Source organism: Cataglyphis hispanica, chromosome 9, assembly GCF_021464435.1.
Source record: "Cataglyphis hispanica isolate Lineage 1 chromosome 9, ULB_Chis1_1.0, whole genome shotgun sequence".
NCBI lineage: Eukaryota > Metazoa > Arthropoda > Insecta > Hymenoptera > Formicidae > Cataglyphis > Cataglyphis hispanica.
Window position 1 is genome coordinate 6,928,325 of NC_065962.1, and position 25,781 is coordinate 6,954,105.

A 25,781-nucleotide genomic window follows, 5' to 3' on the forward strand; every position below is an offset into this window, starting at 1 on the left:
AATTTCGAGGGGAACACGGTAGGAAGCGACGGCGACGTGTTAACAGATTCAGGCGCTCGTAATGATCGGCTTTAATAGCTTTAAAGCCAGCCGGAGAACAGGTGCGTGCCGTTTTCTTCGTTCTTCTTGCGCCATCGGGCGCCATGTAATATATTCAAGGCCGCTAAGGTTTATTCATAAATCAGATCTCACTTTCATTCATGTGCCTGACGCGACACCACCTTACATCTTCTACCCTCAAGTGACCGATTCGAATTTTCGGCAGGCTCACCACGTGAGTGAAAAGCTCGAGTTTGGCACGTGCTCGGCACCTTCTATCGAGAACGTGATTGAGGATTTCGACGAGACAAATATGATGTAGACATCGCTGAGAAGTAAAATGGAAAACGCGCGTTCAGGTATTCGCAGGTCCCGCAATATATTAAATAAAGTTCCGACACCCTTGCGATCATTACAGCATTTCATATGATATGTAAAATTAAATTTATTAAGCGTAATCAATTTTGATGCGAAAAGCATACAAATTATTTAGGCAAATTATAAAAATTTTAATTATGGAATAGAATATATTTTTAAATATATTTTAATTATGAAATAAAATATATCTTAAAATATATTTTTTTGACAAATAGAAAGAGAATAAATAGCAACAAAAATTTTTGATAAATAAAAAATAAAATTGCTATTTCTATTTCATTATGCATATAAAAAATGATAATAATAGATACAATAATAAATGTTTGATCCATATAAATCGAACATCTAACAAAAAATCATAAAACTATAAAATAATATTTTTAAATTATGCAAAAAAAAAAAAATATAGACAGACTTGGAAATAATATCGTAGAACGTCGTACAATTTCCTTGTAGAGATTTTTTTTAAACACGAATCTTCAGATTCGTCTCGAATTTTTCACCGACTTGGCATACGAAATTCTACGCCGCGTGCACCGTGTAAGTCACGTGGATTCCAAGTTCGAAGCTCCAGTTACGTGGAAGGGCGGGGGATGGAGTTCGCGAATTTGCATAATCCGCAGTCGCGCGAGTCCGATAAATACAATGGTAACATTATATCGTTTTGACGGCACGTGGTCCTCGTCACCGAACGCAACGTATCCTACACCTACGCGACCGATTGCGTAAGCCCTTAAAAGTTAGTACGCACGGGACCGGGCTCGCTTTCAGCGTGTCAAGGACACGCGTCGACAGATCCTCTCGGCCTAATTTCTCGCGATGAGCGGCCGCATTGAGTCTCCGCTAATACGTGACATTTATTCTATCAAATTGCGAGCGATCTGCAATTTATATTCTTCTTAGTGATTGTACAATATCATTCATAATCATAAACTAAATTACACTGTTATTTTCTTTTTATTATTAAATAATCAGCTTGTTCTTGCGATGTGAAAAATTCATCAAATATATGATGTCAAATTGAGTTTTTTATAACAGTTAACGATTATTATTATGTGTTTTTCTCACTTTTAATTTTTAAAAGTTCATTAGATCCTCCGACTAAGGCTTACTATCAAAATTAAAATCATTTTTTTTTTTTTTTGTAATTTGTAAATTATCGATATATTTTGACCTATATTGTTTAATGAAACTTTTCTTCTCTTATTGTGTATTTTTATTATCAGATCATTTATTAAAAATTAAGATTTATAAAAAAAGAAATGTAATAGTGAAAGAAATATAATTAAATTCCGGTTGAAAGCCAATATTAGAATTTGACACTTCGTTATTTTAGTTTCCAATATAAAGCAATGATTCTTCCATTGTAAAAGTTAGGATATTTTTTGAAAGAAATCTATTAACAAAAACGTTACTCGTGTCAAGTTCTACAATCCGCCCAAATTTAAAAGGTTAAACAGATATTGATACACATGTATGTACATAATCGTCCTAAGAAAGAAACTTCAACTTCGTTGCCCTCTTATACATAATAATTGAAGTTACATATCTTTCATCTTCGAAATCACTACTCGTGATGTCAGCTTGCACAATGTTTGCCGATGGAAAGAGGGGCCCGATTTTCGTGTCTCTCAGAAAAGCACGCGAGAATAGACGCGTTGTCCTTGACACGCGAGAGCGTCGGGCCCGATTCGTCCGAAAGAATTTAGTTCTTCAGGCACCGAAAGTGAAATACACGCACTCTTTGGCCTATCAATGTCGACGTGACTCGAAATTCTCCGATTATTCCAATTCGTGTAACTTGCATTGTCGCTTTGCTGCTTTATCTTGTCTTCATCGGGCGATTTTTCGAAGATATAGATAGACAGAAAATATATAAATAAATTTTATTCTAAAAATGACGTAAGAAACACATTTTGAGATCTCAATTTATATTAAATTGTACTGTATCTAATGTAATTTAAATTAACCGATTTTATAACTGGTAGCAAAAGTTCAAGCACAAGTTCATTGCGAGTTCAAAAAATAGAATAAAACATCAAAATATAATTTATTTCATTCCGAGACACGTGTTCCTAAAAAAGTCTGAAAAAAATTATTTAAAGAAGTCTCTTTATCTTTCTCTCTTTCTTTAGATATTTTTGTTTTTTGGCCTTCTTGTGTCTGGATGTTGTTGCACTTCAAATTACAACATCATAAAAAACATGAGTTGGTTATGTACTTGTGAATGACTCTTTTAGAACGCTATCTATAATCTAAGATTATGTTTTCTAACATATTTCATGTATCCCGAAATCGCTGTTGCTTATATAAAGTTCAAAACGACTACCAAGATCGTTATCGCACGAGGATTAAAATAGAGAGGATTAAAATAGGCAAAATTACGAACTGATCAATGGGACAAAATTTACATATTTTCTATCCTAGTAGTAGATTAATTTAGGGCTTTCTCTCTATCGAATTTGTACATTTTTTTTTTCAGAGATTAAAATATATCTGGCGTGTAAGTGATTTGAATATTGCATTCGAAATATAACATTCGCCATTTAAAAGTTAAAATATCAAGATTTAAAATTCCAAATTCGGAATGAAACTTTCTCCCTTTATTTATACTTGTTATCTAAAGACTATCTTTTCGCTTCTTTTGATGTTTTATACTGTTGATTATGTGCAATCAAAAACGATTAGTATCAATTTTTTCTATTTTTGGCAAAGAGATATTGACAAAAGTTTCTTTATCGTGCGATAAATTATGCATGATTATCTTGTTACACAAACTCACGCATAATTGCCAGTTATGCTGGGCACGCTTTCGCACTAGCCGCACATGTTGCGCAATATCATATATCGCAAAAAAAGAGAGAGAGAGAGAGAGAGAGAGAGATACGGAGAGAGAAAGAGAACAGGTTTTGTCTATAAGCAAAATCTATAAAAACATTTATTTTTGATAATAGTTGTAGATTCTTTAAAACGCGAGTATTTGATCAAATCGTTTTCTTAATTGTATTAATTAATTAAATATTTTTTAAAGGGAAGAAAGGAATGAGTGTAATTGTAAAATAAAATAGAAATATTAGGAAACACAAAAATTTGAAAAAAATAAACTCATAGATTAATATGCAATCAATGAGCAAAAAGATTTCATTTCGACTTTAATTATAATTAATACAATTAATTTAAATTTTTTTTAAATAATATATTATAGAATATAAATAATATATTATAGAATATGTTCACAACTTTGTATGAAAGTTAAATATTGCTAATAATAGTGAAAAAAATTTCTTGAAAACTTCCTTAAGATGTTTGCGTATTTACATCGAGATATTTCAGTTGCATGAGCAGTTAAGACTTATAGCTTACACGATATATCATCCGATACTTCTAACGTTTCACACGTGTCGCACTGTTCTGACAAATGTTTTCGGAATCTCTTTTGAAATATAGCCGCGCAGTTTACGTTTTCCGACGTAATAGATGAAGGTAAATATTGGATAGATACAAAAGTATTTGGCAACTCTCTCTAAAACAACCACTGGAAAAATCACGTTCTCGATCAAACGCTGTCTTTAAATATGTAGGCAAAAGACTCCAGAGTACATCAGGAATAATTATATTATACAAGATGATAGTTACACTTGCTTTAGAAATCAACATGATGTTCTTAAATAATATCATTCAATTTAATGTCAAAACAATTTTTTTTAAACGCTGGAAAGAAATAAACTATTCGATAAAGAAAGAGTGCTAAATTATTCTATTACAGAATAGAAAAATCGAAATATTCAAATTTTGTCATTGATCAATGCGCGATTTTTTGCTGTATATTATTCGCCCAGTTAAAGTTGTCTTTTTTAAATATTTAATGAAGAGACTGGCAGAAATTCATTCATATTTCTTTATCACCGTATTTGCCTCGTATCCCATAGAGTTCATTCAACTCTTTATCTAGATATCCTTCAATTTCTGGATTCTTATTCGCAAATCAATCGCCAGCAATCTTCTGGATGATGTGTTTCTTCATCCTATCAGCGTGTCGTCACCCAATGCCAAATTATTTCCAAATCATTTCGTCGTGTCGTAACGCGATTTTTGGATTCGAACACTATCGTATTCTTGCACGACTACTCGCTTCAAACTCGATGTTAAATTTTCGCAAATTCTCGGCTGTAGATTTTATCGATTAATCAATCGCAAAACCATAGATAGAAGTATATAATTGAATAATAATTTTTAGATAACTTCAAGATTGAATATAATATTACATTTTTCTATAAATATGTATGCTTCAATTTCTATTTCTACGATGAGAAAACCTATAGCTTTATGCATTTATGAATCACTGCAAAACATAATTCAAGTACATGTAAACTCAGTGTGGAATAATATATTCTCAAAATGAAAGCTGTCGCACAGAATTAGCAATTACATATAATAACAGACCTCCTTTCTTATACTCTCATCCACTCATCTCTTCGCTTTTCTTTTATATTTTTACGCTTTTTCCAATCTCGCGGATAGCGGCTTTTCCGGAGAAATCAAAAGTGTGTCTCGACTTATGTCGTTTGCTCTACTTCCAGCAGTCATTAGCGTGTCTCATTACAATGTAATTTCCGCAAATCCGCTGCATCTTTTTTCCGGCCTTTCCTATGCGCAATAGATAATAATAATAATAATAATAATTGACGCCATTATGCATCTCGCGATCTGTGAATCATCTCGCGAAGGCGCGCGATCGTGCCATCTCTGTATCTCGCTAACCGCGAACTCTTGACAATGAACTAGATAGCTACGAGCTGCACACGATCTGCAATATGTATGTGTATGTCTAGGTTAGTAGTGACAACTTTATAGATCCATCTGATATATGAAATGAGATTGTGGCGGAGTTTCTCATTCCTCAAAAGTACACAAGATTACGAGGATACCTTAGATATGTATTTTTAATTTTATTGCTAGTATAATATTTTTTCTTCTACAAACTAAAATTTTTTAATATTTAACAAATCAAGTAAAAAATATATATTATACAAATGAAAAAGGGGTAGCTTTGATTTTATTACGAGTTTGTTTATTGTAATAGAAAAGTGAAAATATAAATAAAAAAATTCTGCATAGAATGTATTATAACGTTTAGCTTCATTAATATCTTTCTTTCTTAATTGGAAATAGAATGTTCGAAAAAAATAATAGCAAATAGAATTACAAATTTATAGTAGAGGAAATATAATACAAAAGAGAGAACGTTTGACTGTTAATATCGGCTAAGCTTTCATATATATATATTTTATTTTTGTTTTTCCCGTGTTATGCATGACGTATGGTAAACGCGACATGCCGCTGCACATCGATGAACGACGTCATCCTATTTCCAATGTTGCATATTTATCATCAACGATACGTGGCAATGATCCACATAATCCTTTCATTGAGCTGTCATTAAGCACAGCGATGAGAGAATTAAAATTGCACTGCTGACCGGCTTCGTATAGGCAAAGGACGAGGTTGGACAGCGATAAAGAATCGATGGATGAATACATCTTGTCAAAAGAATTCCACATTAAATCTATAGCGTTAAAGAAAATGTTATACCCCGTATGTCCCAAAAAAGCAATCAATAAAAGTCGTCTATATGATTGTAGATTAACGGACAAATTTTATGTGAAGCGTCTTGAAGATCAAAGTATGTAAAAACGAGCATCCGTCAAATTTCGCGAAAAGATCCGTAATTGTCTAATCGAATTCATTTCCGCACCGCATCGAAAATCGCGCAGCGATCGCCGCGTGGGTCTATGAATAAATCTCGCAAAATGACGGGAACGTAATCGGCGAGCGCGGTTCTCGTTGTTTTTCTGTTTTCACGATCAAGTTTGCCCGACGAGAGGGGCTTGTTCGCTAGCCGAGCTGCTGACACTGGCATTGGCCTACTCTCTCTCCACAGCGTCGTTCACTCTCCTGCTTCGCGCTCGTGTTCTCTCTTTCGTTTCGCGCTACGACATAAAACACGATTGCGTCTCCATTTTCCACTGTCGTGCTTTTCTCCTTCGCTCTCCTCCTCCAGACTCGCGCTTTCCCTGCTGCTCGGTAATTGAATTTGTACGATATTATTTATTCTACCGAAAAAAAAAACACTTGAGGAGGAAGCAAGATACTTGAAAGAACACAAAAAAATTTTCCTCGTCAACTGTACAGAAAAAAATGGAAATAAAGCTGGCTTAAGTCGTTTGCGTTAAATAATTCGTTGAATTTATTATAGATAAGCAAAAATGTGTGGTTGCGTAAATCGCGCGTTAAATAATCTATAAACGAAATATGATAAATAAACCAAACATATATTTGTTTGACGCCAATTATATAGTGTAAGTCTTCATGCGTAATATTAAATTTTACTTTAAAAATATTAGGCCAATTTCCTGATCTTTTTCCAATCGACAAAAATCATGTTGAGATTAATTTTTTTTTTAACAGATAGAAGTGTTTATGCATCAAAATTAAAGAATAAGATTGCAGCAAAAATATATCAGAAATTAAAAGAAATATTTACTACTTCGTCGATCTATTGATATTAATCTTATTAATCTTAATCTTGTATCTCGCTCTTGTAGCACGCCATATATGTAATGGTAGTGATAGTAAATAGATCGGCACATATAAATCAATCGAAAGAGAGAAAGACGACGCCTGGTGCACGCTTCACGACGGTCATCCGGCACGACCTGGTTTCCAGCGAGAAAAGTCGTTCGCTTCTTGCGCGCTCGAGATCGAAGAAGAGCCCGTCCGTGCCTTGCTGCTTACGAACGGCGGGACTTCCCGATTCTGGACACAGTGAAAAGCATCTCTCTTCTCCCCCAGCTCGCTCACGGCTCTCTCCCTCGTTCTGTCATGAAAGTGCTGCAAGTAGAGCGCGCGCCGGCTGTGCGCGACAATAAAAGCTACATTTTTATTTATAACTGGCCGACTTGTATACATACGAGTCGATGGCCCGCCGATAGATAGACAAGGGATGGTGACAGATCGCGCCGCGCGAGGCTTCACGCCGTGGACCACGTGCGCGGATGAGAGAGTGGAAAAATGGAAGCGCGCCGAGAGAGCGCGAAAGGGGCGCGCGAGAAAAATCTCGACGGAAGATTCCCTCGCGAGAGAGCTGCACCGACCGGAAGAATTCGTTTTCCTTTTGCTGATCCGAACGAGATTCATACGAGAAGGGCGCAAAGAGAGCACGCGGGAGAGACCAGGCGAGAGTATTCCACCCTAGATGTTCGGCACAAACTTTCTAATAAAAGTTGGATAATTTGTTGCGAAATGATGAATCCGAATCTGATAACGGAAGGATAGGAAACTGAGTTTCTCTCCGTGAGCTGCATCGAAACTATGATAAATCAGTTGATTTCGCGCTGATTAATTTATATCGTGAACCATTCAACATTTATAATTAATGTGCTGTTGAGCGAAATAACTGTTAAGAGTAGGAAGTATGTCGCATTTGTAATAATTTAAAGTTAGCAATATATGCTCAATTAATAATTATAATGTACTAATATTGAATTATTAATTCATCGATCAATCAAAATTTAAATTTTAAAATTTTCAATAAATTTTCTGTATCTTGTAATCTTTCTGAAATCAAATTTTTAACATATATTAGTATCTCTGCGACTAGAATTCTCATGAATGTAACGTTGTAAAAATGTAACATTTTCTGACAAATTCAGAATCTTTTTTTCTAAGTCTCTATATTATTAAATTGATAAATGAGATAATGGATCTAATTTTTGAAAACAAATTCTCGATAATAATGTGATATATTATCTGATCAAATGTAAAATAATTGTTCAAATGTAAAAGTGTCGAATCAATTCAACAAAGTATCAAATCGAAATTTTTGTGACCCGATTGATTGACGATTTACCGCTAGTCGAAAACTTGAAAGAGTCATCGTAATAATGCCTTGAATGACTCGCAGAAGCATCGTGTCGAGAGTCTTCTTCGATGGTAAAGAGAAAAGCGGCGTGATCGAAAGGAAGATCAAGAGGAGCTAACTAGCGCAACGCGTTAACCGACGCACTTATTAGGGAATTGCACTTTCTTTCACGGTTGGCGCGCCGAGGACGGCCGAAGGTGAGAAGAACAAGGAAACCGACCTCCGGTGCAACGACCCGCCGCAAAGTGTGTCGATTGTGGGCGCACGCAATCGTCGCAACGATTTTGAAAAATGTCCGTCCCACTTTTGCAAGGGAGTACTTTCACGGTCGCTAACCCTGCGACTGATGTGAGAGAATCTCATGTACTGCCTCTCGACTCGACACGAGCGCGCTACCCGCGCTTTTACGCCGTAAAATTGCCCGGGTTCACGGGCTCTCTAAATGGAAAAGACCACTCTTACCGCTTGTCGTAAACTGCGTGAATCCCGCCGGTCAATATCAGCGACACGCAGGGAAAGGGCTAGGTTCCAGGAGAGGTTGACACATGTTCATCAGCGTGAGTCGATCAGACACAATCAATCGTCGAATTTGACTACAACAAAAAATAAAGAAAATTAATCAAATGAAATCGTTTATAAACAAATATAAAATCTCAACAGTAAAGATAATAATAATTTAAAATGTAATAATTATTATTGACAGTTTACAAGAGAAAACTGTTTTCTTAAAAATGTAATAAAAAAACAAGTAAATTATATTTGACAATTAAAAAATGTAAAAAATATATTTAGTACATTGCATATACATAAAACACAAAATAAGATTATATATTTTTCAAGATAAAATAGAATCCACTTGTCTCTCTCTCTCTCTCTCTCTCTCTCTCTCTCTCTCTCTTTTTCCAAAACCTGATTCATCCGAGCATATCGCGAATCTTCAACGAGATTCTTGTTTGCGTTGTTTCCTGCTCCCTTCCTTCCCTCTCTCTCTCTCTCTCTCTCGATTTATCTCAACGAGAGCAACGATTTTTCGTCCTAGGTCGCGTCGCGAGGATTTCCCTCGGTTTCTCAACTTTTATCTTCACGCGGATCATCGTCCACGGGGCCCACTTTTCACCATAAATTCTCACGATATCGTGCTCGGAAAGTAGCGAAAACATGCTCGAGGATCTCTTTCCCTTCCCTTCCGCTGCACCTCTCGGGAGGATCGCTTTTGCACAGTCCGCGCACCGTGCACGGAGAATAAAACTGTCATCTCGAAAGTTGGCCTACTATCTCCCCGATCGCGATAATAGCCCCGCAGTCGCGAGAGGTGTCTTCCTTCTCTCTTCAACGACGCCAGTCTCTAATGCTCCACGGAAAAATGAAACTCCCTGCCATAGATCTTCGTATCTTTTGCGACCGCGCTCCTTTTCTCTCCAGAAAAGTACATTAGAAAAAACGGGAGATAGCGGAATGCTGCTAAGTGACTTGGAAAAATAAAGAGATGTGATAATGAATGATAGAATCTTTGAAGGAAGGAAGTTTATTATCTCTCGAGAAAAAGAATTATTTTTTGCTTTTTTTATGACTACAATCTATATTTTAATACATAAATTGTATAGAATTCTATTATATTAATTAAATTGCCAAAAAGTTATATAATTTGTATAATCAGAAACAAAAGATTATATGAAATTGAGGATATATCAAATGATTTATATATGAAAACATTTATAATATTCAGAAAAAAGAAAGCGAGAGAGAGAGAGAGAGAGAGAGAGAGAGTTTTTATTATGGAGATTATATTTTGAATTCGAAAAAAGATTCATATAAGATAAAGAAACTATAAAATACAGACTTGGATTAATTTTCAGATTATTCTAATAGAAAAGAATTGTGTTGCACTACTTGATAAATTAATATTTTGTCTTATTCTCTCACAACATTGATAGAACATTAAAATTAATAAAAATTTAATACCAATATATCAATTTCATACACATTATTATAATTCTATTCAAATTTATCACCGTTTCTTTTGTATTATATCATTGGGTGAAAACATTTTCATTGATAGATAAGAGCAATGCGAGATTTATTTCTTTCCTATAGTATCAAACCAAGAATGATTTGTCTTAAAAGCAGTTTCCGGCGCTCTTTCGACACATTCCGCAGTCCTAGCATTTATGCGACACTCGATCAGCCAATAGCAAAGCGAGAGATGTGCGCGTCGCAGAAATCTCAATATTTCAGGATTAAGCAAACCATACACTCAGAAAAAATGATTTCCCTTCATCTTGAAAATGGAAGATGCTAATAATAGTCGCTCTTATGAAAAACCAATATTAATTCTTTTATATGCTGTGAGGAAATATACATGTTTCATCTATATTTCAATATAAAAATTAGTAATGTGCATATATATATATACATATAACATCCATTTCATTAAACATTCTAAGAATTTTCGGCTCTTTTTTAAACAAATATTTGACAAACAACCATTGAATCAGCTTAAAAGAGAGAACATAAAAGATTAAAACTTGTAAAAGAATAAATAAATAAGATATACATATATTTCAAATAAATAAAAATACTCTGTCTTTCGTCGTTTTCGATGTAATCAATATCTTTTTTTATGCAGATAACAGAACATATGAGCTGTCGATGCTGAGCATAATATATATATATATATATATATATGTATATATATATATATATATATATATATATGTGTATACATATAATAGTTTAAAGCTATTATCAAACTTCTAAATCAATAGTAGAACTTTACCTTGCATATAATACATTTATATTTATTTTATTGAAATATATGACATAAAAAAAATTCTAGCGATAAACTGCAATTATGTAAAAACTATAATTCTAAATATATAAATCTTTTCTCTCTCTCTCTCTCTCTCTCTCTCTCTCTTAAAACTTTATCTGATCCCTATGAAACGTACAAGGAAAAATGGGCGTTGGAGACAAGATCAATAACGCGCACTTTACGCATTTCTAATTAAAGATACGCTCGCATATCTTCTAGTTGCTCCTCATAAATTGTAAAAAACTTTACATTTAATTAAAATTTCATATAATTCGATATATAAACCTAATGATAGAATTATAACAAAAAGATAATATTTAGAGCATTAAATTAAAAAATGGAAACAACATATTACATTTTTAAGAAAGAAAAATCTGTTCGTTTACGTATTTACTGAAAAATTGCGAGCAAAAAAAGTTTATTGCGCAATGTTGTGTCAATGATCTAAAAGTAACGTAATATGGAAATTACCAGATATATTCTCAGATGACCTCGGAGCTGCCCTACGTCGTCTCCTCGCGATCACGTCGACGAAACGGATGCAAATGCGTGCAGGTCGTGCCATGTGGCACCTGCCGCAAATTCTGAACGAGCACGATCGTGTTGTCTTCCCGCACGACCTTGACACGCTTGAATCAGCGACGTCTTCAATTCTCAGACGGCCGATACATTCTTACTAGACCGCAACTTGACATCGAAAGATCGCTCGTTAACACTGGAACGATTAAAATATTGTACAATTATTGAAGGTTGTAGTATCATACATTAAAATATTGTCACATTTTACTGTAAAATTTTTTGTTTACATTAGCATTTTTTCAGAATGCAAGATTAATAAGTCAATATTACAATTTTAAATGTGCCTTTAAATTTGAAGAATTATGAATTTCGAAATAAAAAAGTATCACCAGCCGTTTTGCTGTCAATCTATGAATAATCGAGTTAAAAAATATTGTTGGCCGCACACAACATATAAATTATAAGATCATAGATATATGGCACATCTATATATTTAGATACGTTTTTATATCATAATTTTGGGTTAAAAAGTTTGCTCAATTTGGGCAAAAATTTTTTTGAGAGATACTCTGTTACATGCGCGAAACGATTTCTCGCGTGTAAACGTTCCATTTGTGCCACGAGTCCCTCATTATTACCATCTCGAGATACTCGCGATAATATTTATTCGTTGTGCGTTGCCATACTTGCGTAAATTGTTGATTGGATAGATTATGATTATACAAATGTAACTTGCATTCTTACTTTGAAAGTGCCTCGTTTCTAGAGTGGTTTTTAAGCGCATAAACTATCTCGGATGCGTCTAATGCGTGGGTATGACCACGCAAATTACTAATGACCAGAAATTTATTCTCTAAAGTTCCTTAACGTTCTAAATCAAATTTCTGTTAAAAGTTTGCGAAGAGTCGAACCTTTCAAGCGAAGCTTGGCAAATATTCTATTTATCTACGTATGTCTATCGATCCTTTTGGCCACGCCAAGAGGAAAAGATCTGTTATGACGACTTGCAAACGAGCTAGTTTCTGTACGTCCTTCGCGCTAAATTCGCTCTCTGCGCAGACACATGATACTCGCGTTTATTACTCCCCAAAGATCCATTATTACTTTCATTAATCCCCTTTGGAAGCAACGCAAGCCACTAACAAATGAAATTAAGCGTGATGTACTTTGGAAATTTGAAAGCATGTCCAAAATTTTGGCGCAATTCTTCTTGCTGCAAGTAATAAAAATATGAGTGAGAGAGAAAATTAATTGCGAGTTTTGTTTAATTTATTAAAATTAAAGCAAAATTGAAAGTGTTAGAATAGTTATAGTATAATTATATCTTAATGATTGTGAAAATAAAAATATTTTAAAGTTTCAATTTTTTAATTGTTAAAACGTAGACTAATAATTTTAATATCACTTTTAATATACACTTAATTATATCAATAGTATTTTTTATTATTATTATTATATTATTTCATATATATATATATATATTTATAGATAATTATATATAATTATATATAATTATATATAATTTCCAACTAATTTTTATCTATTTTACTTAAAGGATTAATATAGAATTAATATTATATAAATATTGATAATATAAATATTAATATTATATAAATAATAATCACACAAGGAAACGTTTCGATAATAAAAATCTGACAATGAAAAGGCTCTGAAAAAATCCGTGAATTTCATTGATTTTTTACCGAAAAAGAGACGGACGTTCTATAACAAACGTGTACGTGAAAAAATAGAAATCCTAAAACGCTTTATTAAACGAGGCAATTTTGTACAGTCCGGAAATTGGTAGGCATCCAATTTTCGATGTGCGCGCGTAAACAATTTGGCGCGATAGGAAATGGAAGTACATATCTTCCATTTATCGTCGTAAATGCGTTTAGTCGATCGAGAACGCGTTTATATTTATGTACAAATGTCACAAATTGCCGCTAAAGATAAGTCAAGTAGGTGAAAAAGTTTTTATCATAAAAAGGAAAACAATATGGCCTTTGCATACTTGCCTCACGATTTATAAAAGGGACAACATATGCTCTCGCCGTCAAGTTTGAAAAATAAAAGCGCTCTGCTGTGGATACAAACTGCAATATATCTTGGAGGATTCATTGTGGTCGCGCAGGCATGTCCTTTCTAGATCCCTGTAAAAAAATGATTATAAGCCGTTTCGTTTACAGAGCGCGTATTGATAGCAACGTGCAACGTGATATCTTTATTAACAGCAATATCATGAAGAGGAAAAAAATACAATATATATTACCTATAAATAATTTAAAAAATGTATGATTATTGAAAATCCACAAGAAGCAATATAATAGAGCGTAATTCGATATAAGGTCAAAGTAGATTCTGCGCAATAAGACTTGTTTATTTTCGTCAGGGTGAGAAATGGTGAGAAATGGCCGTTCTTTGTGGCGCACTTCGCAGCCTAGTTTCGCGGATTTTGCATCGTATTTTGCAGTCGCGCGGGCGGCACGTATCGCACGTATCCGCGAGCAACGGATGACGCAGTGTATATGTGTAACAACGCGGGTGGGTGGGTGGTGATCGCGCAGGAGGGACACCCGACGCCCGACGACGCGGAGAGCGCGACGCGGAGCGACTCGAGGACGAGGACGAGACGGACAAGGACGCGACGAGAGTGCGGGTGCGCGTCTGCATGCGCCGCTGCGGCGGCGACGCCGTAGTACCGCAACCCGCCACTCGTCGCCGCCTCGGCGCCACAGTCCTTCACTCCGCATGTCCGGAGCCGGCTGAGCCGTTCTCTCGGCACCTCCTGCTGTCTCTGATAACGTTCGTCCACCTCTAATCGCCTTCTGCAAAATGGTAAGTCAACGATCCCAAGCAAATCTCATGTATAACGTTACGGTATATCGGGCTGATAATATTCGCTAAAAGCAATTAAGGGTAGCCGTGAACACGTTGCTTAAAGATTTTCGTTTTTTTCTGAAAATCTAGAAGAAATATAAATATAAATTTTAAAGCAAAATACTCGAATTATATATTTTTTTTTTTGCCACATTTATTGCTCGCGGATTCCGCGCGTGTCGTGCGCGGAAGGAGGTCGCATGACTGATAGACGTGCTGCGTGCTGCAGTGCGTCGTCTGCTGCTGTCATCTGCCTTACTCGCGACTGGTTAGTCGTGTATCACGGAAATCTTTTTAGTGAAATGGAGAAAAGCCGGATGGATTATAATAAGGCTGAATCGTAGAAGAACGATTGACATTAAGTGAAAATATGACTTTCGTTCTAATGCTTAATACGTCGTGATCTAATGACAGGAAAGACGGGAGGGATCATAATCGGAGTACGCTTTTGGTTGCACAATTTACCGCGTGATAGCAGCACGTGACGGGAAAGATTTTTTACAATGTTGAAAAGTTTTTTGCAATTTCTCTTTCAAAATGATTTATTTATTATTAATTTATATTTCATGTGCAGATAATTTAGATAATTTCACGAAGCGTGACTAGAATCTTATTTGCACAATTTCTTACATGTTACAATATTGCAACATGTAAGAAATTGTATAAATTAATAAAAGTTAATTTATATGAATATTTTATTTTTTGTTATTGCTATATTTGTACTGCATTTATATATATCATCTATTGATAAAAATATATGAAAATGTTGAGAAAGATGAAAAACATATTTTTAAAACTATTTTTTTATATTACTTATTTTTTTTTAAACTATAGCAAACATGGTGTGTGTAAATACATCACATTCTATATTATATTTTATCTATAAAAACACGTTGATATTCTCTAGGTTTTTTAATAACATTTAATTATTCTCGAATTATGAGCAGAAAAGAATGCAAAGCGCCAACAAAACGAAATTGCACATTTAGACAATTATGATTTTGAAAACACTTTTGTATGCAGTGTATATTCGGTTTACAGATCATTAACATGTACTGTCTTATGCGGATATCGATCACTTAGTGAAATATACCTAAGTCGTGTTCGCGCGAATATACTCACATCCGTAGTTATTAAAACCAGGAAATGGAACCGTATGCCTTTCGCGATTGAGTATTTGTAGAACGATCGTTCGAGAAGTGATTGTATCGATCTGTTTTTCTTTATCCATGAGAGTTTAAATTGCCGCTTTCGTTGAAAGAGTTTCAAACTGAAAAAAGCGAAACAATGACATTAATTAGCACAACTCTTTATTCCTTACAATATTATTTTAAAATTAATGATATATATTAAGAGATAAATTTTGATTTTTTTTATAAAATTAGTCACAAATTATATTCGAGATTATTTTTTTACGGTAGATATATATATCTTTCTGTATGAAAAAAAATATCTATTTTGGAAAATATTTTTAATCACTTGACACTCTTTCGTGTGTTAGAAAGAAAGAAGATATCAAAGTACAAATACAAGACATTACATTATATATATCCAGGTACTTGCGGACGCGACATTGGCAGACAATCATCGCCGTCATCGTACTTTCACGGCAAACGGTAATCCGGACGGTATCACAATATGCAATCTGGTGGACGGTGAGACCTTGACTTACAGCTTGGCCTTGATAAGAGGTCGAGCACCCGTGCTATGCAGTTACATTACTGTTCGAGGTCATAAAAATGTGACTTCGGAGTGGCCGATCATCGCGGGACAATTCCGCGTCTTGGTGGATTTGGCACGTGGTCCGAACAAATTAGAGCTCGAAGCAGGCGGACATAAAAGAAGATTGATGCTTGTATATGAGCCGAGAACCACCAGGCTACGAGTAACACCGGTCTATGTCATCTGTGCAGGTCATGATGGTTATTTTCAGGTATAATGACAATAAAAATAAATTTATATAAAAAAATAATTCTCTTTTTTTATAAATAAAAAAATATATAAATTATTTTACATGAGTATTTAAAATTTCAGATTTGATCATATAATCTATTATTGTATAATCAATTGTTTTGCTAATCATATTTTAAACAATATTATTGAAACTTCTTCATCATATATAAAAATGTTATTTCGATTATTGATAACTGACATTTAAAAAAAATCATACAAATAAATGATTATGATTCATAATTCAGCTACTTGGAACGTAGCGTGCACTTTTTCTAATTATCGATCGACGTTCGGTTACATGAATAGCTGTAACGTCATTAACTTTACCTACATACTTTGCCGGCGCATTAATTCAGTTATTCTCTCTTTCTTTCTCTTTCTCTTTATCATTTAATTGTGTAAAATGATTATGATCTCGCTACTTGCTCACAAAAAGCTACAAAATCTCTAATTATAAATTAAAAACGAAACTGCATTTAATCTGCGTTTTCAGGGTCCACGTAATGAGGATCGATCACCTGAGAGCGCGGCAACGAGGATAGGACTTGGTGCCAGGCTTCTTCAGACTCTGACGGCCGAAAAACTCCTAGAAGCCGGTTATGGCAGAAAAACCTTCCAGTTAGAAAGAGATTTAGATGGTCCGGAATGTCTGGTGATGCATAGTATGCTTCATGTAGATCAGGCACGAGCAATGAAGCAAAGGGAGCTTTGGGAGTTAATCGCGCGCGAGTTGATGACCGGTCCCTTGGCGTCCAAGGATCGCAAATACCTGGCATTTCTATCATGTACTAGATACCGTGGAGCGCCTAGCCCTCGAACGCACGAGGATACTTTAGCGAGGACGCAAGGTCATGCGGCTCTTGGTGGAGGTGGTTTAGCGCTTTTCGGCTCTGCCTGTCTTCATACTTGGCCTACGCGTATGGCTCAGGTTGGTTGATGTGTTGTCTGTGAATAAAAATAACTCCATGTGAGAAGAAAGAAATCTGTTTATTTCTTACTTCATATAAAACATTGTCAAAAGAGTGATATTTTTAAAAATAGAATATTATATATTTTGTAATATAGATATTACCGAGGTTTCTGGATACCACTATCATCGATACCGAGCAACTCATGGACGACAGTAATTATCGGGGCACGCATGGGGGCTGCTTGGCGACGACGTTAGGTTCTGTTCTACACGAGCTTGGTCATACTTTCGATCTTGGTCATACCCGAGAGGGGATAATGGGTCGAGGATTCGACTACGTCGATAGGGTTTTCGTGGGCGCGGCTGGAATTGATTTCAATCGTAATCCTATCCGAAGGGATCCTCAACACACGACCATCGCTCTTAGCAGACCTCTCAGCATTACGGTAACCGTGCAAGAATCTATATTATCAAGTCCACGAAGAGGTAGATTGCTCTCGGAAACATCTAGACCCACGCCGTCACCTACTTCGAAGCAGTTGCCTGGAAGACTTTCAGCACCGGCTAGTCCCGAGCTTAACAGATCTCTCTCTAAAAGTTTGATCACGTCGGAACCTCCAACGCAACCTGATCGGACATTCTGGGGTCCGTCATGCGCGGCGTTACTTTCTTATCATCGCTGGTTCAACAGCGAAATGGACAATGTTTCTAATAGGCATCATCATGAAATAGAGTACGATGGAAAAAGGTGAGTTTGCTGTTAAAAGTATGTTTTTCTAGAATAAATATAAACAATTAAGAATAAACAATTAAGATATTCAAATTTTTATTATCTAATTTTATTTTTTTATAACTAATTAAATATTTATTATTCAATTTGAACTATTTATTTATATATAATAATTTATGGTCAAATAGGCATAATTATTTTTAAAAATAATCTTTTTTTTCTATTCATCAGAAATGTAGTGAGATCGCGATATGGAATACGAGTAATAGAGCTTAGAGAGAGTTCGGGAGGAATGGTTTTGGGTTCTCGCCAATTTCCTGGCTCGCGACCACCTTTGGAGGCTCTAGTTCCACCACCTCCACCCCACTGCCTCACCACCCTTACCCTAGTTGCCGAAGACTCCACCGGGAATGTGCTCAAACATCCTCTTCCCACTGCCTTTTAAAGGTCAGCAGAAACAATGATGCGTAATTTTATCTTCTAGTCTCCGTCGAATGTTATTACAGTCCGTAAGCAATATCGGCTTAATATACATACTGTAAATTATCCAATGATATTTTTGTTCCTCTCTCTTCTTCAGTTTATATAAAAGTTATTTATATTAGATGCGTTTTTTTAATTAAAAATATATAAAAACAATTTTTTCTCCGTATTGATATCCCTTACACATTATGTATTTGATAATAAATCCACATAGAGAGAAAAAAAAAAGATCGGCACAGATCGGTATAGATCAATTGATATTTTTAGATATATGTCTATATCATACAATATTGAATCAGAATAAAAATTTGAAAAATGACATTTACGAAGATGTTTACAGAGTTGATAATTTAATTCTTATGATGAGTTGAGTAGTTTTTTTATTCTGTGAATATATTTATTAATTTTTCATTCTGTGAATAGAATTGTTAATTTTTCATTGTGTGAATAACATATGTATAATAATATGTCAAAATAAATTTCCAATTTTTATTTAAGTAAATATATAGAGTTGATCCAAATACCTCATATACATTATATATGATTTTCATTTAAGATTCATTTAAGATCATTAAGTACTTTATACTGCCATTATATCTTTGGTTTTTGAAATTGCAAATAACGTTAGTTGAAACAGAAACATAAGGCAATTTTTACATGAGATTTAAAAAAGTTTTTTCGGTATTATATAATTTAATAAATTTATTTTTATGATTTATATATATATATATATATATATACGATTGTATAACTGAAAATTTGCTGTTTTGCATGTACGTGAGTATGTATAGGTGATATAAATTTTATAATAACGTATGGTTGCATAGCTAAATAATAAATATTTGATAACTATATGAGATATACTTTTTGCTCATGTACAACACTTATTATCAAATATATTTAAATGAAGGGTATTACTTAATAGTAATTAATTTTGTAATGATAATTTTTAACGTTTCACATGAGCTATTATCTCAACTTTTATTAGTAAAAATAATAATTAATTGACAACACCGATAATGCGTGCACAAATGCATTGACAAATATAATGAATAATACGTTTAATATATAAGATATTGGAAATGCTTGTGTGTATGTGTGTAACTACATTGCGAAAAATTTCATAGAATAATATATATGCAAAAAATTATATACTTATGAGTAGAATAAGTAAAAAGATGAGTGATATAAGTTTTAACAAAATCGCACTAAAGTAAAACAACACTTGTATACTATATTATAAACATATGTACAGTATCTTAAATTATTATTATATAATAAATTAGGGTAGTGAATCAAAAATTAAAAAGACAATATTATACTATCAACTTTGCAAATTAGCGAGAAGAATCTATGTATTTTAAACTAGGAATATAAAATTAGCCAAAAACGTGACTACAAATTATTAAACCATTTTTCCCTCAAAATGTTATTGTAATTTTATAATTTCTAACGAATATATTATATTACATATAATGATTGTAATTTTTTCAGTATAATCATGTGTATAAAGAAAACATGGAAAATTACACAATATTTAAAATTTTTGAAAAAAAAAATAAATAAATAAATAAATAAAAAAATAAAGATCAATATAATTTAAAAATATTTTAATTATAATTTAACTATAATTTAAATATTTTATAATAACTATTTAACACATCATATAATGAATTATGTAAAATTAAAAATTAAATATTCCGGAAATTTATAGTTATTTGAGAATATAGAATATATAAAATATATAGAAATTTATAAAAATGTATTATTATAAATATATTAATTTCTGATTTTATTATATTTATATTATTTGCATTTCCTTTTAATAATATATAAAAATTTTGCATTAAAGAAAGTATAAAATAATATATAGAAATAATTCATATCACAAAATAATATGTTTTATTATGTTTAATAATATTATATTATTTATATAAATTATATTATATATTAAAATATATTATATATTATTAAAATATATTATATATTAAAATATTATTATATGCAAAATATTATTAACTCTCAAGAATAAGTAATAAATATTCTGTCAGATAAGAGTGATGTCAAACATACTTCTCCAAATGTCATAATATTATTGCAAAACTGTTTCAAGCCGATAATGACAATATAGCAGCGTAATTCGTTTTATATCACAGTAGATGTACATATGTATGTCAAATGCATACATTTCGAGGTTATAGAACATGTCATCTACCGATTCAATCATCCAAGAAAAAACTGCGATAGAATCTGACAATGGAGTGCAATTTCCTGAAATAATCGATAATAAAATAAATACGGAAGAATTTTTAGAAGCCGCTCGCAATGTTGTGCGCACAGTCGGTATATATCCATTTCTAATTTTAACCTGAAATTATCAAGATTAATCGTTGCTGAACAATTGCAAAAGTTTTACCTTAAACATGATACGATACGCAAGCACTAAAAACAAATCCGTATTTCAGATAAATTTGGCAAATTATTTGCTCCTGTACGATATGACATGCAAGGCAATATCGATGTAAGTTTAAACTTTGATGTAAGAAATATTCTAAATTAGTATGGATTCTTTAATATATATTTTTCAATTACAGAAACTTACAACCAGATATTCTATGGATAAAAAAAATAATTCAACTCTACAAGACATGATCTTGCTCGAAAAATCTACTGAGAAAGATCTCATTGCAACTGATGCTTTAATGTGGTTGAGAAGGTTTGAACGTGTCTGCACAAATTCTTCTTTAAATATGGATATCTATATGTGACATTTTTATTCAGTTGTTAAATGTTATTTTTAGGGCCTTACATATGATTTTATTATTCTTCGAAAAGATTGTGGAGGACCATAAAACTGGGAAAACAACAGAAGATTTAGTTGCATTTTTAAAAGAGGCATATAAAGAGACTCTAGAGCCATATCATGGTTGGATGGCACAGCAATTATTCAATGTAAGTATAAATTTTTCTATATAATAATATTAATAAATTAATAAAATATAATAATTAATAAATGTTTAGATTAGAAAAAGTCATAATACTAATAATAAATAAAAGAGTATAATAATATTGTATCTAAAAATTGAAAATATTTTTATAGCTCCTATCACGTATGACACCTACTCGTTCGCAACTTCTATTCGCATTAGCAGATGGACAACCGGATAAAGAGGAAGTTACATTATATAATATGGAGTTGTTCTTAATAAATTTAAAGAAAAATGTGTTAGCTTTAAAGAAATTTTATAATGATCATAATCTAGAAGTGACTACTGTAGTGTAATATAATCAAATTCATTTTAGATTTTAATTTATTTATTAATCTAATTTATTAATCTATTTATACTGCAAAAAAATATTAACAAAAAAGATAAAGTAACAAACTATGTTTAAAAAAATTAATATAATAAAGCTAGGAGAAAAATTTATGTGTAATATCTAGTTTGCATGAAATTATGAATTTCTTTACACAAAATGTATATATATATATTATATATATTACATATCTATAAATTATATCAAAATATAAAAATTAGATCTAACATCATTTAAATATCACACATTGCATTAAGTATTATGATATATAGTATTATAATATAACACAATAATATATATTATATTATAAAATCACACACAGAAGCAATAAAGTCAATACACATTAATATACTCTATATTATCAATTCCATATAATTGTGCAACATAAAATCTTTTAGCATGATGATTTGCCAACTGCTTCAAAGCTATTGTAGCTGTAATAATTTCTATAATGAGCAGAAAACTCATGACACCATTAGCAATTGTTTCGCTAAGATGAGGTATAGTTTTACTATCAAAAAGAAGGAACATCTCTAAAGGAAAATGTATGAGAGTAGATATCAGCCAAAAACTTGCCAGTTCTGGAATCTGTTTAAAGTAATATTTTTAACCCCAATTATTTATCCCCAATTTACTTACCTCCTATCTTATTGAAATATACTACCTTTTCTGCTAAATTTCCAAGATATCCCAAGTATAGTCGTAAACTTTCCAATGTTGAAATAACAATAAATACCGCTATAGTTATAACTTTGTATACATCTGTCAAATAATAATACTGTAAAATAGAAAATAATATATCTCTTTATTTGGATGTTATTTTTAAATACTAACTTTAAAGAAAATTTTCTATTTTATTGTATTTACTTTTGCGTCCAAGTTAACAATTATTATAGCAAACCATAATGGAAATATCCCTACATTAAAGTACAATGCCATTTGGAGTGGCAAATTGGATTGTATCTGATTTCCTGCAAAAAGTGAATAACTAATCATAAGAATTATGATTTTAAATTAGATAGTCGAACTAGTAAAATTATTACAAGTGTTCTTCAGATATAAAAAAGTTAAAAGTAAAAGTTTAATAGCATTAAGTAATTTACGTCATAACAAATGGAAAAAGATTTTGTTAATTAACATTAAATATTTCATATCTGAAATTTTTTGTAATTGTCAAAATATCGGATAAACATATTAATTATAATAATCAATTAATGAATCAATCGCAAGTATTTACTTATTATCGTTTCCCGTGGCAACCGTTTCCATTATTGACGATAAAGTGCATACCTACATCATAAAATTCCTTTTTCCGATCGTAATAGGCTAAACCGGGAAATATACGATCCGATGCAGTAACAATTGATGTCCTCCACATCCACATTGCTTATAACATAAGATTCTCACGTTCAGGTGCAAACGTAAAATTCAATTATACATATTTCGAATCCGAATTTGTATTTCAATTTTTTGCATACAAAAAATTCAATCGCGTGACGCAACAATGAATACTTGTAACAGAGAGAAGGCTAAGAGAAGTCGCGCCGTTTTTTATGAAATCGTTTTTCTTGGTTGGCACAGTAGCGTCAACTAGATCCATTTTAGAGCTGGCGGAACTACTTGGCCAGATTTATTTTTCGTTGCTATGGTAAAACAGCTGGTTGATGCATGTCCATGCTAAAATCTATTATTTAATTATGAAACAAAATTGCAAATTTCAATTAAGTACAAATATAAAAACTAAATAAAAATTTGTTTTTTTTATCTAAGTACAAATTATCCGAATTATATCGTGTTTTTATATGTCATTTTAATTGCAAAAATGTCATTAAATCATTAAAATTATTTTTAAACCAATAAAATGCAAGAGCTTCTCTTAAAGTAAGAATCGAAATGACAGAAATTATAAATTATCATTTTGTTGCTATTTTTACGAACAATAATTATTTTTCTTAAAGTAAAAATGTTTTGTTTTATACTTTAATGATTTTTCGATTATTTAAATATAATTAAACAATCAAATTGAGTAATTAGCATTACGAAATAAGGTTTCATGATATATCAATCGTTTAATAAATAATTAATTTACAATTTAAAATAGAAAAATATTTTGCAATATACTTAACAATATTGTAGGTTTTATATTTTATTTTTTATTAATTATTTTTATTAATTATTTTATATTTTATTAATATTCCGTGTACACATGATATAATACGTAAAAAATTATGGCGGCGAATTATCAATAAATATATGGTACCGGCCTTGACAGTGTAAACATTAGCGTTCTATTATTTACGTTTACCTGTTACGGCCTTGTTATCATTCGAATGGCAACACAATAACTGTAATAGTGAGAGACGCTCAAATTCCTTTCTTATTTATTTGTTATCATTCACGCGGTAACACTCGAGCAAGAAAGTACTAATACGAGACGCTCCATCAAATTCTTTTCCTAATCGCGGCCGCGAAAAGTATTAGGAAATAATTTGCTATAATTAATACGATTAACTATTAATTATCTTTTATATACGTTAAATAATAACTATATCATGATGATAAATCTTGAAACGCGTATTTCGCGTAACATAATCATTTAATCTTTAATCAACTAATATAGAATCGAGATGACAGGAAATAAAATTATAAATTATTTTATTACAATTTTTATGAGCAATAATTATTTTTCTATCAATATTTAAATTTAAAAATATTTTGTCCAATGCTTTATCATTCGACTTTTCGACGATTTAAATATAATTCGTATTGAGAATACACATAAAGTAATCAAATCGCAGAATCGAGTAATTAGCATAACGAAAGGTTCCGTAATACATCACGCGTTTAATAAATAATTTATCTATAATTTAAAATACTTGTAAATAATTTAATATTTTGCATATATATATATATATATATATATATATTTATATGTAAAAATATATGTAAAATATATTCCTAAATACGATCGCGATTAGGTATCGGTAATTAAATTCGTTATGATAATTAAAAATTAGTTGATTATTTTTTTTTTATATAAATGATACAAAATTGTATTGCGATTAATGTTATGATAAATATTATTACATTCATTATTACAAGTAAAACGCGGCAGGATAAAAATTATAAATTTTATTACAAAGTTCTTCGATTATCGATCCTTATTATAACTATAATAATTTTTTAGCTAATAATGCTCTGAATTAAATATATTCCAACACTTCAAATTGTCTTAAAATGCAAACATAAATTAATTATTAAAGGATTGCTATATAATGATTTTTCATTACTTTAATCTTTCGATTTACAATTTATATTATTATACGCATATTATATCTATATACAATATATCAACAAAAGAGATAGCATTCGAGTAGCGTATGATTTTGGCTTCATATAAACTTTGAGGATTATTTTTTTCGTGTTACTCTTTCTCTCTTTCTCTTTCTCTCGTATGTATAATAAAGTGCTTATCTTGTATGATGATTAATCGTGTTTTCGTGAGTGAGTGTGAGTGCCATAAAAAACAACAATGATGGATGAGCAAGATTGGAAAAGGAAGTTTGAGCAAGACCAACGATATGCGGTGAGTAATTCATAAATTATTTATTAACGCTGTTGATGATTAAAACTCCTTCAAAATTGAACAAACATTATTCAAATTATAGGAAAAGATAATAATATTATAATAGATCTCTTGTTTTGGAAATCACAATTTGCACAAGTGTCGAGAGAGATAAATCTTTTCGCAAGTTCGACTTTTTGTTTAGAATTTTGGATAGTACCCTACGAGATGTAAAAGATACTTTTCTCATTTTTATGATAAAATTAATATTGAAAA

General features: G+C 32.0%; 3 protein-coding genes and 2 long non-coding RNA genes across 5 annotated transcripts; 2 read left to right on the forward strand and 3 right to left on the reverse strand.

Moving 5' to 3' along the window:
* Window positions 1-6,642: 6,642 nt before the first annotated feature.
* On the reverse strand, window positions 6,643-12,826 carry LOC126852069 (uncharacterized). Its single transcript, XR_007687771.1, has 4 exons — window positions 12,581-12,826; window positions 11,622-11,865; window positions 8,801-8,931; window positions 6,643-7,330 (listed from the first exon to the last, which is right to left on the reverse strand). It is a non-coding gene; the product is annotated as an uncharacterized LOC126852069 (long non-coding RNA).
* Window positions 12,827-13,693: 867 nt separating this feature from the next.
* Window positions 13,694-16,226, reverse strand: LOC126852081 (uncharacterized). The gene is made up of 3 exons (XR_007687783.1): window positions 16,090-16,226; window positions 15,672-15,819; window positions 13,694-13,822 (listed from the first exon to the last, which is right to left on the reverse strand). It is a non-coding gene; the product is annotated as an uncharacterized LOC126852081 (long non-coding RNA).
* On the forward strand, window positions 13,954-19,279 carry LOC126851985 (uncharacterized). The gene is made up of 5 exons (XM_050596407.1): window positions 13,954-14,507; window positions 16,105-16,482; window positions 16,996-17,430; window positions 17,568-18,160; window positions 18,374-19,279. The coding sequence occupies exons 1-5, from the start codon at window positions 14,505-14,507 to the stop codon at window positions 18,585-18,587; spliced, it is 1,623 nt and encodes a 540-aa protein (XP_050452364.1). The 5' UTR covers window positions 13,954-14,504; the 3' UTR covers window positions 18,588-19,279.
* Window positions 19,280-20,652: 1,373 nt separating this feature from the next.
* On the forward strand, window positions 20,653-22,059 carry LOC126852024 (glycolipid transfer protein). Its single transcript, XM_050596489.1, has 5 exons — window positions 20,653-20,968; window positions 21,091-21,146; window positions 21,220-21,341; window positions 21,427-21,577; window positions 21,726-22,059. The coding sequence occupies exons 1-5, from the start codon at window positions 20,830-20,832 to the stop codon at window positions 21,906-21,908; spliced, it is 651 nt and encodes a 216-aa protein (XP_050452446.1). The 5' UTR covers window positions 20,653-20,829; the 3' UTR covers window positions 21,909-22,059.
* Window positions 22,060-22,125: 66 nt separating this feature from the next.
* LOC126852031 (transmembrane protein 17B-like) lies at window positions 22,126-23,482 on the reverse strand. The gene is made up of 4 exons (XM_050596500.1): window positions 23,231-23,482; window positions 22,808-22,911; window positions 22,605-22,718; window positions 22,126-22,528 (listed from the first exon to the last, which is right to left on the reverse strand). The coding sequence occupies exons 1-4, from the start codon at window positions 23,322-23,324 to the stop codon at window positions 22,274-22,276; spliced, it is 567 nt and encodes a 188-aa protein (XP_050452457.1). The 5' UTR covers window positions 23,325-23,482; the 3' UTR covers window positions 22,126-22,273.
* Window positions 23,483-25,781: the final 2,299 nt, after the last annotated feature.

What these genes read in the sequence shown, in the direction of transcription:
- LOC126851985 (XM_050596407.1), top strand. An exon ending in GGCCTACGCGTATGGCTCAG is followed by an intron (nt 17,431 to 17,567) that starts GTTGGTTGATGT and finishes TTTGTAATATAG; the next exon opens with ATATTACCGAGGTTTCTGGA. An exon ending in ATAGAGTACGATGGAAAAAG is followed by an intron (nt 18,161 to 18,373) that starts GTGAGTTTGCTG and finishes TCTATTCATCAG; the next exon opens with AAATGTAGTGAGATCGCGAT.
- LOC126852024 (XM_050596489.1), top strand. Translation starts at nt 20,830, where the DNA reads ATGTCATCTACCGATTCAATCATCCAAGAAAAAACTGCGATAGAATCT. An exon ending in GCTTTAATGTGGTTGAGAAG is followed by an intron (nt 21,342 to 21,426) that starts GTTTGAACGTGT and finishes TGTTATTTTTAG; the next exon opens with GGCCTTACATATGATTTTAT. An exon ending in TGGCACAGCAATTATTCAAT is followed by an intron (nt 21,578 to 21,725) that starts GTAAGTATAAAT and finishes ATATTTTTATAG; the next exon opens with CTCCTATCACGTATGACACC.
- LOC126852031 (XM_050596500.1), bottom strand. Translation starts at nt 23,324, where the DNA reads ATGTGGATGTGGAGGACATCAATTGTTACTGCATCGGATCGTATATTT. An exon ending in TTGTTAACTTGGACGCAAAA is followed by an intron (nt 22,719 to 22,807) that starts GTAAATACAATA and finishes TCTATTTTACAG; the next exon opens with TATTATTATTTGACAGATGT. An exon ending in TTGGAAATTTAGCAGAAAAG is followed by an intron (nt 22,529 to 22,604) that starts GTAGTATATTTC and finishes TACTTTAAACAG; the next exon opens with ATTCCAGAACTGGCAAGTTT.